The sequence below is a fragment of the Electrophorus electricus genome, chromosome 4, assembly GCF_013358815.1.
Source record: "Electrophorus electricus isolate fEleEle1 chromosome 4, fEleEle1.pri, whole genome shotgun sequence".
NCBI classification, from domain to species: domain Eukaryota; kingdom Metazoa; phylum Chordata; class Actinopteri; order Gymnotiformes; family Gymnotidae; genus Electrophorus; species Electrophorus electricus.
In genome coordinates, this window is record NC_049538.1 from 11,642,463 (window position 1) to 11,655,091 (window position 12,629).

The window sequence follows — 12,629 nt, forward strand, 5'->3', positions numbered from 1 at the left end:
AACCCACTTATACAAAAGAGACACAAAAAACTGGTCATCACTATGCATAAAACTGAATACAAAATCACACCTCATATGCATAGTTCACACCCATATCTATTGATAGGTCATCACTGCAAAGTGGCTATTTAAACCAGTGTAAAGCAGCCATCCAAACCTTCAGAGTACAGGGAGGCACCAAGCCCACCATGCAGATCACTTCAAGTCTGGTGTCATTTGTATCAGTGCTGTGGATGACTGTGTTCAGCCCTGCAGGATGTAAAGCAAACCAAGTCAGCTGCAGGCTGTGGGCTGAGCCTCAGTTGCCTGTTTTTTCAATGAATGGAGATTTTGTGATTGGAGGGATTTTCTCCATTCATTACTACACAAAAACAGAACAGAACAGCTATACAAGGCTGCCAACACAGCCACAGTGCTCTGGAAGGTTTGTCTGTGGAAAATACATAGTGCAGGGCAATATGATAGAATTAAAGATAAATGATAACTTCACATGTTAACTTACCATTTTTTTTCTAGTCATGTTCTACATATTGCAAAGCATCATAAACTGTGATTTTGCCTAAAGGTTTCTAGTTTTTGCCTGTCTCGTGTTTCTAAACAGCATGGACTTCAGGGAGCTGCGCTTCTCCCGTGCCTTGGAATTTACCATCCGTGAGATCAACAATAGAACCGATCTCCTGCCGGGCATCGCGTTAGGCTACCAGATATACGACTCATGCTCTACGGTGCCAATGTCAATTAAAGTTGCATTTCAGTTTGCAAATGGCTTGGAACCCGTTTTCAACAAGACTAGTTCTTGTACAAAATCTGCATCTGCCGCTGTACCTGCTGTCGTAGGAGATTCTTCTTCAACCCCGTCAATTGGCATGACTAGAACGCTCGGTCTTTTCGGAATTCCACAGGTGAATACTGTAGGCTACATCACTTTGGGTCTCTAATGTAAGTCCTGTAGGGAAATGCTGTGGGGTGTTTAACTTAATTACTTTTAAAAACATAGTTATGCTCCTCGAGTAATAATACTTTCTTTTTCCTCCTCTAACTGAATTACAGGTGAGTCATTCAGCAACCTGCGCGTGTCTGAGCGATAAGAGTCAGTTTCCTGCCTTCTTTCGGACGGTACCTAGCGACCAGCACCAAGCGGCCGCATTGGCGAGAATGGTTAAGTATTTTGGCTGGACATGGATTGGAGCAGTGCGCAGTGACACGGACTACGGAAACTACGGAATGGCAGCGTTCCTAAAGGCTGCGCAGGAGGAAGGGATCTGTGTGGAGTACTCCGAGGCCTACTACAGGACACAATCGCGCAGTAAACTGGAGAGAGTGGCAAACGTCATCCGCAGATCCACGGCCCGAGTAATAATAGCGTTTGTTAATATAGGTGACATGAGGTTTATTCTGGAGGAATTAGCACGAAAACCACCCCCTCCGCTTCAGTGGATAGGCAGTGAGGCTTGGATCACACATCCAGACTTTCTGCATTTTAACATTTGTGCCGGCGCTTTAGGTTTTAGCGTCCCCCGATCAGTTATTTCAGGTCTTCGTGAGTTTCTTCTAGACCTTTCTCCAGAACAAGCTTCCAAATCATCCGTGTTAACGGAATTTTGGGAGAGCTCGTTCAGCTGTAGCCTAAAAGGGTGGACAGGCTCCTCAGAGTTCCTGCGGGAATGTGACGGTAGTGAAGATATCCGCGTGCTACAGAACCCATACACAGACACATCTCATCTGAGCAACACCAATTTGGTGTACCAAGCTACGTATGCCATAGCGCATGCTGTTCACGGAGTTATCTGTGATGACACACAATGCGACAAAACTAAAGAAATCGCACCATGGCAGGTATTTAAATAATTTTAAACAGCTTAATCTAAAAATCACACTATGATAATTTAAATGTATTGGAGATATACATGCTATCCATGATGTTATTTGTTCTGACACACAATGCGACAAGACCAATACATTCGCAGCTTGGCAGGTATAACACTGCTTAATTTAAAACGAACTAAATTTAAAATTAAATCTTGCTTATTGAAATATATTGACATAATTAATTAATAAAAACATGGTAATGCTTTTTCATGCTTTAATGACAATGCATTGTTTTAATTATTCATCACAGCATTAATTGTGGGCTAAGGGTAACTTAATTGAAGAATACACAGTACACCCCCAGACCTTCTTTAAAGTTATATAAACTATTGCAGATATGCAACCAGCTCAAGAGAGTGAACTTCACCACAAAGAATGGTTATCAGGTCCACTTTGATTCCAATGGAGATCCTGTAGCTGCCTATGAACTTATAAACTGGCAGTTTAAGAAAGATGGCACTTTAGATTTTGTGCCAGTTGGCTACTATGACTCATCCATACCGAGAGGACAGGAGTTCAGAATGAGCAGTGCTATCAGCTGGATGGGAGGACAGACAGAGGTACAGTATAACACACCATATTCTTATGCAATATAAACCAGGGGTTCTCAAACCCCAGGTCACCAACATCAATTGACTGTTTAGTATTTTACTTTTTCCCACTCACCTGATTTATGTTATGAAGGCTCATGACTTATCTGTTGAATTTAATCAGAGATAGAATCAGAAAATAGGAAAATATTAGAATAGGAAAAACACTAACCCATACAGTGGCCATTGCCTTCCAGGACAGATACGTCACACATATTAGATTTGCCTTTGACTGTTTTTTAATTTCTGTTGTCTGTTCCAGGTTCCAGTGTCTGTGTGCAGTGAGAGCTGTCCTCCAGGCACCAGGAAGGCTGTGCAGAAGGGAAGGCCTGTCTGCTGCTTTGACTGTATACCATGTGCAGAGGGAGAAATCAGTAACAAGACAGGTTTTGTATCACAGAGCATAATGCAGAATGAAGATATTCCACCCTTATAATTTGTTTCGTTTTCAAACTATCAGATAAAGATATTTGCCAATGCTCATTGCATGACAGTTCACACATCTTGACATGACAACATTCTGCAATTATTTTATATATAGAAATGGCATACTAGCTCCTGTAATACAGCATACGAATTTAGCATCTAAGCCTAAGTCACCAAACAAAGATTTTTAAATTTGAAAAAAAAAATGTAAATAAAATTTTTTGCTAGACCTAAAAAGCTGGACAGTTCAGCTCAACTCAGTGTTATTTCTGTAATGCTTAAAAATACAGAAAGCACTTTTGCACAAATGCAGGTCCAGATGCCTAATGATCAAGTGGACAGAAACATTGACAATAAAACTGTTCGAGAGGCTTCTTTAAAATGTTAGAGATGCCTTGAGAGTAGCCACGACAAAAGTAAACCCAACAAAATCTGGGTGGCTCCAATAGTAAAATTATAGTCAGATACATTTTTTGGAGGCAGTCATAATCTGGTTGAATGATTCCCTTGTGCAATTCTACTGTGAAGTGTCACCTTGTTAGAAAATTCTGTGTTATAAATGTATGTTGCTTTTTTAATCTCTCAGATTCTCTGGATTGTGTGCACTGCCCTCCTGAGTTCTGGCCCAGTGAAAAACAAGACAGCTGCCTCCCCAAACCTGTTGAGTTCCTGTCCTGGGACGAAACTTTAGGGATTATCCTGACAGTGTTGTCTGTTGTTGGAGCCTTTGTGTCTGTGTGCATAGCTGTTGTCTTCTACAGACACAGGACGTCTCCCATCGTCCGAGCCAACAACTCAGAGCTGAGCTTCCTGCTGCTCATCTCTCTGACTTTGTGTTTCCTCTGTTCACTTACTTTCATTGGTCGGCCCTCTGAGTGGTCTTGTATGTTGCGCCACACAGTGTTTGGGATCACCTTCGTCCTCTGCATTTCCTGTGTGCTGGGTAAAACAATAGTTGTGTTAATGGCTTTCAGGGCTACATTTCCAGGCAGTAATGTCATGAAATGGTTTGGGCCTCCACAGCAGAGACTCAGTGTTCTTGCCTTCACACTCATACAAGTTGTCATTTGTGTAATTTGGTTAAAAATATCTCCACCATTCCCCTTCAAAAATCTAAAACACTACAAGGATAAAATCATTCTAGAATGTCATGTTGGATCAAACATTGGTTTTTGGGCTGTACTGGGATATATAGGCTTCCTGGCTCTTTTGTGCTTTACTTTGGCTTTTCTAGCACGGAAGTTGCCTGATAACTTTAATGAAGCCAAATTCATCACATTCAGCATGCTCATATTCTGTGCAGTTTGGATCACCTTTATTCCAGCTTATGTCAGCTCTCCTGGAAAATTCACTGTAGCTGTGGAAATATTTGCAATTCTGGCATCAAGTTTTGGTTTGATTATTTGTATTTTTGCTTCCAAGTGTTTCATAATTGTGTTTAGGCCAGAGCAGAATACCAAGAAACACCTTATGGGTAAAGTACCCTCAAAAGCTCTCTAAGACCCTTACTCAGATAGAAAATGTTAATTAAATGTAAAAGTAAACTGTAACCTCTTATGATAATACCAACATGGCCATAGTAAATCAACCTCACCCTCAAACCTTTAATAAAATCTTTGTTTATTTGTGTAAAAGTGCAGTATCAACAAGTCTGATGAATTTTCACATTATTGTCAATAAAGCGCATTTCAGAATTTCTAGATAATCTTTCTAAATATCAAATAATTTGTGGTTTAATTGTTTCAAGTGTCTATTTGCATATTATTCAGATATTTGATTGATTGTTACAACTTTATTTTATATGCAAGTTATGTTGTATCTGAGCATTTAATGTTTGAATACTTGTAAAGTGCCTGTGTATTTTCCAGTTCAATTAGGTGTTTTCTGTAATATTTCTGTACCCAATTTTATCTATTGTTTAGTTATTTTATTCCTTATGAATTACATTATATGCAATGTTGAAAGTTGGGGCTTTGGGGGTTACTGAATTTGCCATGCTCACTGAATAAATGTTGCTTCTAATTTGCCTATATGAACATTGTTACAAAATCCCTCCGAATTACATACATGTTTGCAGTTTCAGTTAACATAATTATATGTCCCATTTTTGAAGGTCAGAAATCTTCCACGGAGAAAGTAACACATATTTGAGGTGACTGGTCAACTTACAGGTCAACATCATTACATTTAGTTTTCCAAATGTTTTCAAGATAGGGGATGAATTGGAAGATCTTGGAAAAATGATTGACCATGGTGAGTATAGTGGTTTTCTCTCAGACAGCAGCATACTGGTAAGAACGTCTATGGCTATATAGCACCATGGTCATTTTGGATTGGGCAGCAGTAACAACTTCCCTGTAGGTGATGTACCCTGTAGGCATTCAGTACTGTTTGGCTAGGAACTGATTGGTTTTGGTGAAGCCAGGATAACTAGTACAAAGGGCTTTGTGTTCCCAGTTAATTAACTCAACATCTTTTTCGCCCTGAGAAATCACAAGGTGGGGAGGCTTGGTTCTTGTAGCCATTTTCAGCCATTTACAGACAACTGTTCATCAGAAATATCGCAGGGAATACATTGTGTTTCTTTGGTAAATTTCCACAACAATCATGCCTGTCCTTTTAAATAGCCTTTTAAAACATGCCTCTGGTATAAGATAACTTCAAATTTTGTCACAGAAAATTCCATCAAAGCAACTGCGTGACATGTTTAAATAGTATATAGAATGTTAGAAAAGTTATTTATTTGCTTGCTCAAATCTTTGTACAAAAACACATTCCTTTCCTTCATAACCTAACACAAAATATGCAAACCTTTAGTTGCCACAAAATGCAGTGTTCCTGAATAAACCTCCAACAACCCTCCTCTTTTAGATTCGGTCATTGCTGTTGGGCCATAATGAGGCATTTTCTTTGAATGACGCAGGTTCATACCTACTAAATATGAAAGTGAAAGGGGGAAGGGGAGGGGGGCTATCAAATTACTTCACAAATGTTTCCAGAAACAACTGGCATGATTGGCAGCTGTGTCAACAAATAGAGGACACTTAGATGAAAACGTAGACACCTCATTAACATATTTAGGCAGCCATTTTGGCAGTTAGAGCCATGTACACAGCAAAACATCGCTTGTGCATTCTAATCAGATAAAGTCACATGCATGTGACAGTTTGGCAAAACTGATGCTAACTGATTTTGTATATCATGGAGAGGAAGAGGCTTATTTTAGTTGAAGTTTATTTGGAGTTGTTTAGGTGCAGTTATGAGCTGGAAGCTGAGGGTGGCTTCTATCATGGACTAGCTACGATGTTTTCATCGCAAATCACTGGAAGTTTCCATTCACTGCCGGAAAAATTCATAATCCTGCTATAAATTGTAAGTGTAAATGAGAAAGCATAATATTTTATTATAATATTACAGTATTTACAGTATTACAGAATCTTCCTAAGCATAACCTTTTAGCCTAATAGCTATGAAGTTGTGGGCAAGGGAGAAAAACCAGAAATGGACCTGGATCTGAATAAAACAAATAACACAACTCTCAACAGGCGCGCGCGCACACACACACACACATACACACACACACACAACCGTTTAATATAAACGGACACAGGACGTAACAGGCAAATCTACCCAGGTAGGCAATGGCAAATCTACCCAGGTAATGAAGGATGTCATTAATGAAAACCTGGAAGATGGAGGGGGTTTCTGTGTGTGGTGCACTAGTGCGTTATATGATGGGTGTTGTGTGATACTAGGCTGTTTCTTTGCCAACTGGTCTATCATCTAGAGCCCACACATTGATCTGAGGCAGAAGGTGTTTGCAGTTGATCCAGAGAGCTTGAGCCAGGGCTTAGTGCATAAAGTTAGTGGTTACTACTGAATCAATTAGTGCTGAAACAGAAAAGGTATTCTCTAAATGCATAACCTCTCAACAGAGCAAGATGGTAAGAAAACAGCATATATGTGTATTGCTATTCATCTTTTTCATGCAAGCTTCTGCAAACCATACATACCTGGTCACCATCAACCATGTTAGAGGAGGGTTTGAAGGGTGGGATTGACTGTGGTCTGTAGTATTGGAATACAGACAAAGTTTCCCTCAATGGCTATGTTTCTATACTCACTGGTACATGACATATTAAATAGCTAATGACAAAGGTCTCTCGTGAGGGATCTGGCATGTCTTGGTTGTTTTTTTGTTTGTTTGTTTTTAAACCTGCTAGCATTAATTGTTAGAATCTGTGCAATTTTAGAAATAAAACATATGAGCCTTGGCTTGCACTTGCCTCCCGCATGCATGACACCTCCCCGTGTGACACTTTCTGGTTGGTAAATTATTTGCTAGTTTAAAATTCCAAGTTTTGGTACCTATTTTCACCAAAATATTAACAAAACTAGTAAACTGTACAATTAATGTCATCATAAACATGTATATATGTTTGCTATATTTTATCTGTTTGCAATATGTTTCCTGATCCCTGCATGCATATATTTCCTCGCATTTCCTGTCTTTCTAGCTGTTGTTCGATTTTACTTTTATTTTTATTGAACACCTTTTTGTTTTGAACATGTGGTTGCATCTTGTTCCTTTTATTGCATTTGCTATAAGTGATACCCACTTATACTAGATTAACACACAAATCTATTCATCATTATGCATAAAACTGACTAAAAAACCACATCTCATATGTACAGTTCACACCCACATTTACCTGCAAGGCATCACTGCAATGTGGCTATTTAAACCAGTGTAAAGCAACCACACAGACATTCAGTGTGCTGGGAGGCACCAAGCCCAACATGCAGATCACTTCAAGTCTGGCGTCATTTGTATCAGTTCTGTGGCTGATTATGTTCAGCCCTGCAGGATTTAAAGCAAAACCTGTCAGCTGCAGTCTGTGGACTGAGCCTCAATTGCCTGTTTTTTCAATGAATGGAGATTTTGTGATTGGGGGGATTTTCTCCATTCACTACTACATGAGTACAGAACAGAACAACTATACCAGGCTGCCACCACAGCCAAAGTGCTCTGGAAGGTCTGTCAGTGAGAGAGGAGTGGACAATACAGAGAGCAAGGAATTATGTTACAATTAAAGATAAATGATAACTTACCACTTTTACTAGTAATGTGTTAGTGGCAATAGAATGCTGTCTTAAATGTTCTGAGATTTTATCTAAAATTCTCTAGTTTTTAATCGGTATTATGTTTCCATACAGCATGGACTTCAGGGAGCTCCGCTTCGCCCGTACCTTGGAATTTACTATCCGTGAGATCAACAACAGTACTGATCTGTTGCCGGACATCACGTTAGGCTACCAGATATATGACTCATGCTCTGCATCATCAATTAAAGTTGCATTTCAGTTTGCAAATGGCTTGGACTCTGTTTTCAGTGACAATAATTCCTGTTCAAAATCTGCAGCTGCTACTGTACCTGCTATAGTAGGAGATTCTTCTTCCACCTCGTCAATTAACATGGCGAGAACACTCGGTCTTTTTGGAATTCCGCAGGTTAATATTGTAGGATACATGATTTTGGGGCTCTAATGTAGGATGTGTAGGTTAATGCTTTAATGTTGTACAACTTATTGACGTAATGAACTCCATTATATTACTCAAGTAACAGTTGTTTGTTTTTCCTTTCATTGAATCACAGGTGAGTCATTCTGCAACCTGCGCATGTCTGAGCGATAAACGGCAGTTTCCTGCCTTCTTTAGGACTGTACCTAGTGACCACCACCAAGCGGCTGCACTGGCGAGAATGGTGAAGTATTATGGGTGGACTTGGATTGGGGCAGTACGGAGTGACACGGACTATGGAAACTACGGAATGGCATCATTTCTAAAGGCTGCACAAAAGGAGGGTATCTGTGTAGAGTACTCTGAAGTGTACTACAGGACACAACCACGCAGTAAACTGGAGAGAGTAGCAAACGTCATCCGCAGATCTATGGCCCGAGTAATAGTAGCGTTTATTAACATAGTTGAGATGAGGTTTATTTTGGAGGAATTAGCACGAAATCCACTCCCTCCACTTCAGTGGATAGGCAGTGAAGCTTGGATCACACATCCAGACTTTCTGCAGTTTAACATTTGCGCTGGTGCTTTAGGTTTTGGGGTCCCCCGGTCAGTTATTCCAGGTTTGCGTGAATTTCTTCTAGACCTTTCTCCAGCACAAGCTTCCAAATCACCCTTGTTAACAGAATTTTGGCAGAGTTCATTCAGCTGTAGCCTAAAAGGGTGGACAGGCTCTTCATCAAACTTCCAGGAATGTGATGGTAGTGAAGATATCCACGCGCTACAGAACCCATACACAGACACATCTCAACTGAGCAACACAATTATGGTGTATGAAGCTACATATGCCATAGCGCATGCTATCCATGGTGTTATTTGCAATGACACCCAATGCAACAAGACCAATACATTCTCACCTTGGCAGGTATAATACTGATACATTTAAAACAAATAAAATAATAATTATTATTACTGAAATAATTATGTATTTAGTTGCACATTTTAAACTATTATCATAAACGTTATGAAAAAGCATTTTCATTTATGATAATATATTCAAGCACTAATTGTGGGCTCAGGATAAACTGAACTTTTTGTGTGTAGAAAGGAATTTAAATAGTGCCATGATCTTTTATTCAGTTCTATTTACTACTTCAGATACTCAACCAGCTCAAGAGTGTGAACTTCTCCACAAAGAATGGTTATCAGGTCAACTTTGATTCTAATGGAGATCCTGTGGCTGTCTATGAGCTTATAAACTTGCAGTTTAAGAAAGATGGCACCTTAGACTCTGTGCCAGTGGGCTACTATGACTCATCCAAACCAACTGGACAGGAGTTCAGCATGATCAGTGCTATCCACTGGGTGGGAGGACAGACAGAGGTGCAGTATAACACACTGTATTTATTCAGCTGTTAAACTCCAGGTCTAGAGGACAAGACTTGAGCTCTTCAGTGTTTTTCCTTCCCCCCAATTTAATGTATGACGTCTTGATTATGAGATGAATTTTAGTCAGGCATGTTGTACACTAATATGTACTTTATAAAGACCACCAAGTGTGCTGTGTGGTGTTATAAAAGACTGTTATAAAATATTTGCATTTGTGTTATTCTCTAATGTGTTGCCCAGGTTCCAGTGTCTGTGTGCAGTGAGAGCTGTCCTCCAGGCACCAGGAAGGCTGTGCAGAAGGGAAGGCCTGTCTGCTGCTATGACTGTATACCATGTGCAGAGGGAGAGATCAGTAACAAGACAGGTTTTGTATCACAGAGTATAATTCAGCAAGAAGATATTCCACCCTTATAATTTGTGTTGGTTTTCAAACTATCAGACAAAGATATTTGCCAATGCTCATTACATGACAGTTCAAACATCCTGACATGGCAACATTCTGCATTTATTTTGTATATAGAAACAGCATACTAGCTCCTGTAATACTTTATGAATACAGCATCTAAATCTAAGTTACCAAGATCTTAAAAAATGTGAAAACACTAAATCCTGAACCACAAAACTTTCATGCCAATTTACTTCAGCTCAGTGGTATTTTATTGTTAAAAAACAAAACAAAAAAAAACAACACCATAGAAAGCACATTTGCAGAAATTCACTTGCAGATGACTACTGATCAAGATGACAGGAACAATGCCAATAAAACTCTAAAATGACAGAGGTTTTTAGAGGAGCCAAGTCAAAAGGAAATCCAACATAGTCTGGATGGATCCAATAATGAAATTGCAATCAGATACGCTGGATGAGTCACTTATGATGAGTTGTATGTGTTCTATGAAGTGATGTCTTGTTAAAGAATTCTGCGTTATAAGGGTCTGATGTTTATCTAATTTCTTAGATTCTGTGGACTGTGTCCGCTGCCCTACTGAGTTCTGGCCCAGCACCAAACAAGACAGCTGCCTCCCCAAACTTGTTGAGTTCCTGTCCTGGGATGACACTCTAGCCATCATTCTGACAGGGTTCTCAATCACTGGGGCCTTCATGTCTTTGTGTGTTGCTACTATCTTCTACAGACACAGGGCATCTCCCATTGTCCGAGCCAACAACTCAGAGCTGAGCTTCCTGCTGCTCTTCTCTCTGACTCTGTGTTTCCTCTGTTCACTTACTTTCATTGGTCGGCCCTCTGAGTGGTCCTGTATGCTGCGCCACACAGCGTTTGGGATCACCTTCGTCCTCTGCATCTCCTGTGTTCTGGGGAAAACAATAGTTGTGTTAATGGCCTTCAGGGCTACAATTCCAGGCAGTAATGTCATGAAATGGTTTGGGCCTCCACAGCAGAGACTCAGTGTCCTTGCCTTCACTCTCATGCAAGCTGTCATTTGTGTAATTTGGTTGAAAGTATCTCCTCCTTTCCCTTTCAGAAATGTAAAACACTACAAAGACAAGATCATTCTAGAATGTAATTTAGGCTCAACCATAGGTTTCTGGGCTGTGCTGGGTTATATAGGATTCCTGGCATTCTTGTGTTTTGTTTTGGCTTTTCTAGCAAGGAAGTTGCCTGATAATTTTAATGAAGCCAAATTCATCACATTCAGCATGCTCATATTCTGTGCAGTTTGGATCACCTTTATTCCATCTTATGTCAGCTCTCCTGGAAAATTCACTGTAGCTGTGGAGATATTTGCTATTCTAGCCTCAAGCTTTGGTTTGGTTATTTGTATTTTTGCTCCTAAGTGTTTCGTAATTTTGTTTAGGCCTGCGCAGAATACCAAGAAACACCTTATGGGTAAAGTTCCCTCTAAATCTCTCTAAGGCATTCCCTCAGATAGAAAAAGTTACCTAAAGCTTCAGCAACATTGTGAAAACAGTGATCCCTGTGCTAAGATCAATATGGCCATAGTAAATCAGATATAAACCTTAATGAAACTTTTCATGTTTGTTTGTGTGAAAACGATCAACAAGCCTGATGAAATTTCCCTTGTATCCCATCACAGAATATAATGCATTTATGAATATTTAGATAATCTTTCTAAAGGTCAAATAATATATAGTTTAACTGTTTTAATCGTATACATTCACGGAAATTAGCTGATGCTTTTATCCAAAGCTGCTTACAATTATGCAACTGAGGGTTAAGGGTCTTGGCCAGGGGCCCCAACAGGGCCAATCTGGTAGTGGTGGGGCTTGAACCAGCAACCTACTGATTACTTGGCATGTGTGAACAGTAAATATGTGCAAATTGTGTTGTATCTGAGCATTTAATGTTTGAAGGCTTGTAATGTACAAGTGTGCTTCTGCAGTTTAGTTAGTTATTTTCTGTACTATGATTTTAACTGACATTTTTATTATTTTATTCCCTATAAACTAGGTTATATGCATACTGACAGTTGGGGCATTTAATTTGCCATGCTCCCTAAATAAACATTGCTCCTTTTTCATTTGCCCATATGAACACTGTTACCTGTAGATTTACAGTAAAACCCTGTGAATTACAGTTAAGTGTTGTACTTACAGTTTATATTATTAGTGGTGTGAAAAAGTGTTTGCCCCCTTCCTGATACCTTATTTCTTTGCATGTTTGTCACACTTAAATGCTTCAGCTCAACCAAATGTAAATATTAGACAAGATAACAAGTAAACAAAATGCAATTTTTAAATGAAGGTTATTATTATTATTATTATTATTATTATTATGAGAAAAAAAAAATCCAAACCTACATGGCCCTGTGTGAAAAAGTGATTGTCCCCTAAACCTAAGTGCCACCCTTAGCAGTAAC

General features: G+C 39.4%; 2 protein-coding genes across 2 annotated transcripts; both read left to right on the plus strand.

Moving 5' to 3' along the window:
* The first annotated feature begins 188 nt into the window (after window positions 1-188).
* LOC113589742 (extracellular calcium-sensing receptor-like) lies at window positions 189-4,626 on the plus strand. The gene is made up of 7 exons (XM_027029532.2): window positions 189-209; window positions 303-424; window positions 602-902; window positions 1,051-1,836; window positions 2,205-2,429; window positions 2,722-2,845; window positions 3,472-4,626. The coding sequence occupies exons 1-7, from the start codon at window positions 189-191 to the stop codon at window positions 4,383-4,385; spliced, it is 2,493 nt and encodes an 830-aa protein (XP_026885333.2). The 3' UTR covers window positions 4,386-4,626.
* Window positions 4,627-7,685: 3,059 nt separating this feature from the next.
* On the plus strand, window positions 7,686-11,664 carry LOC113589733 (extracellular calcium-sensing receptor-like). Its single transcript, XM_027029523.2, has 6 exons — window positions 7,686-7,921; window positions 8,103-8,397; window positions 8,543-9,328; window positions 9,562-9,786; window positions 10,033-10,156; window positions 10,751-11,664. The coding sequence occupies exons 1-6, from the start codon at window positions 7,686-7,688 to the stop codon at window positions 11,662-11,664; spliced, it is 2,580 nt and encodes an 859-aa protein (XP_026885324.2).
* Window positions 11,665-12,629: the final 965 nt, after the last annotated feature.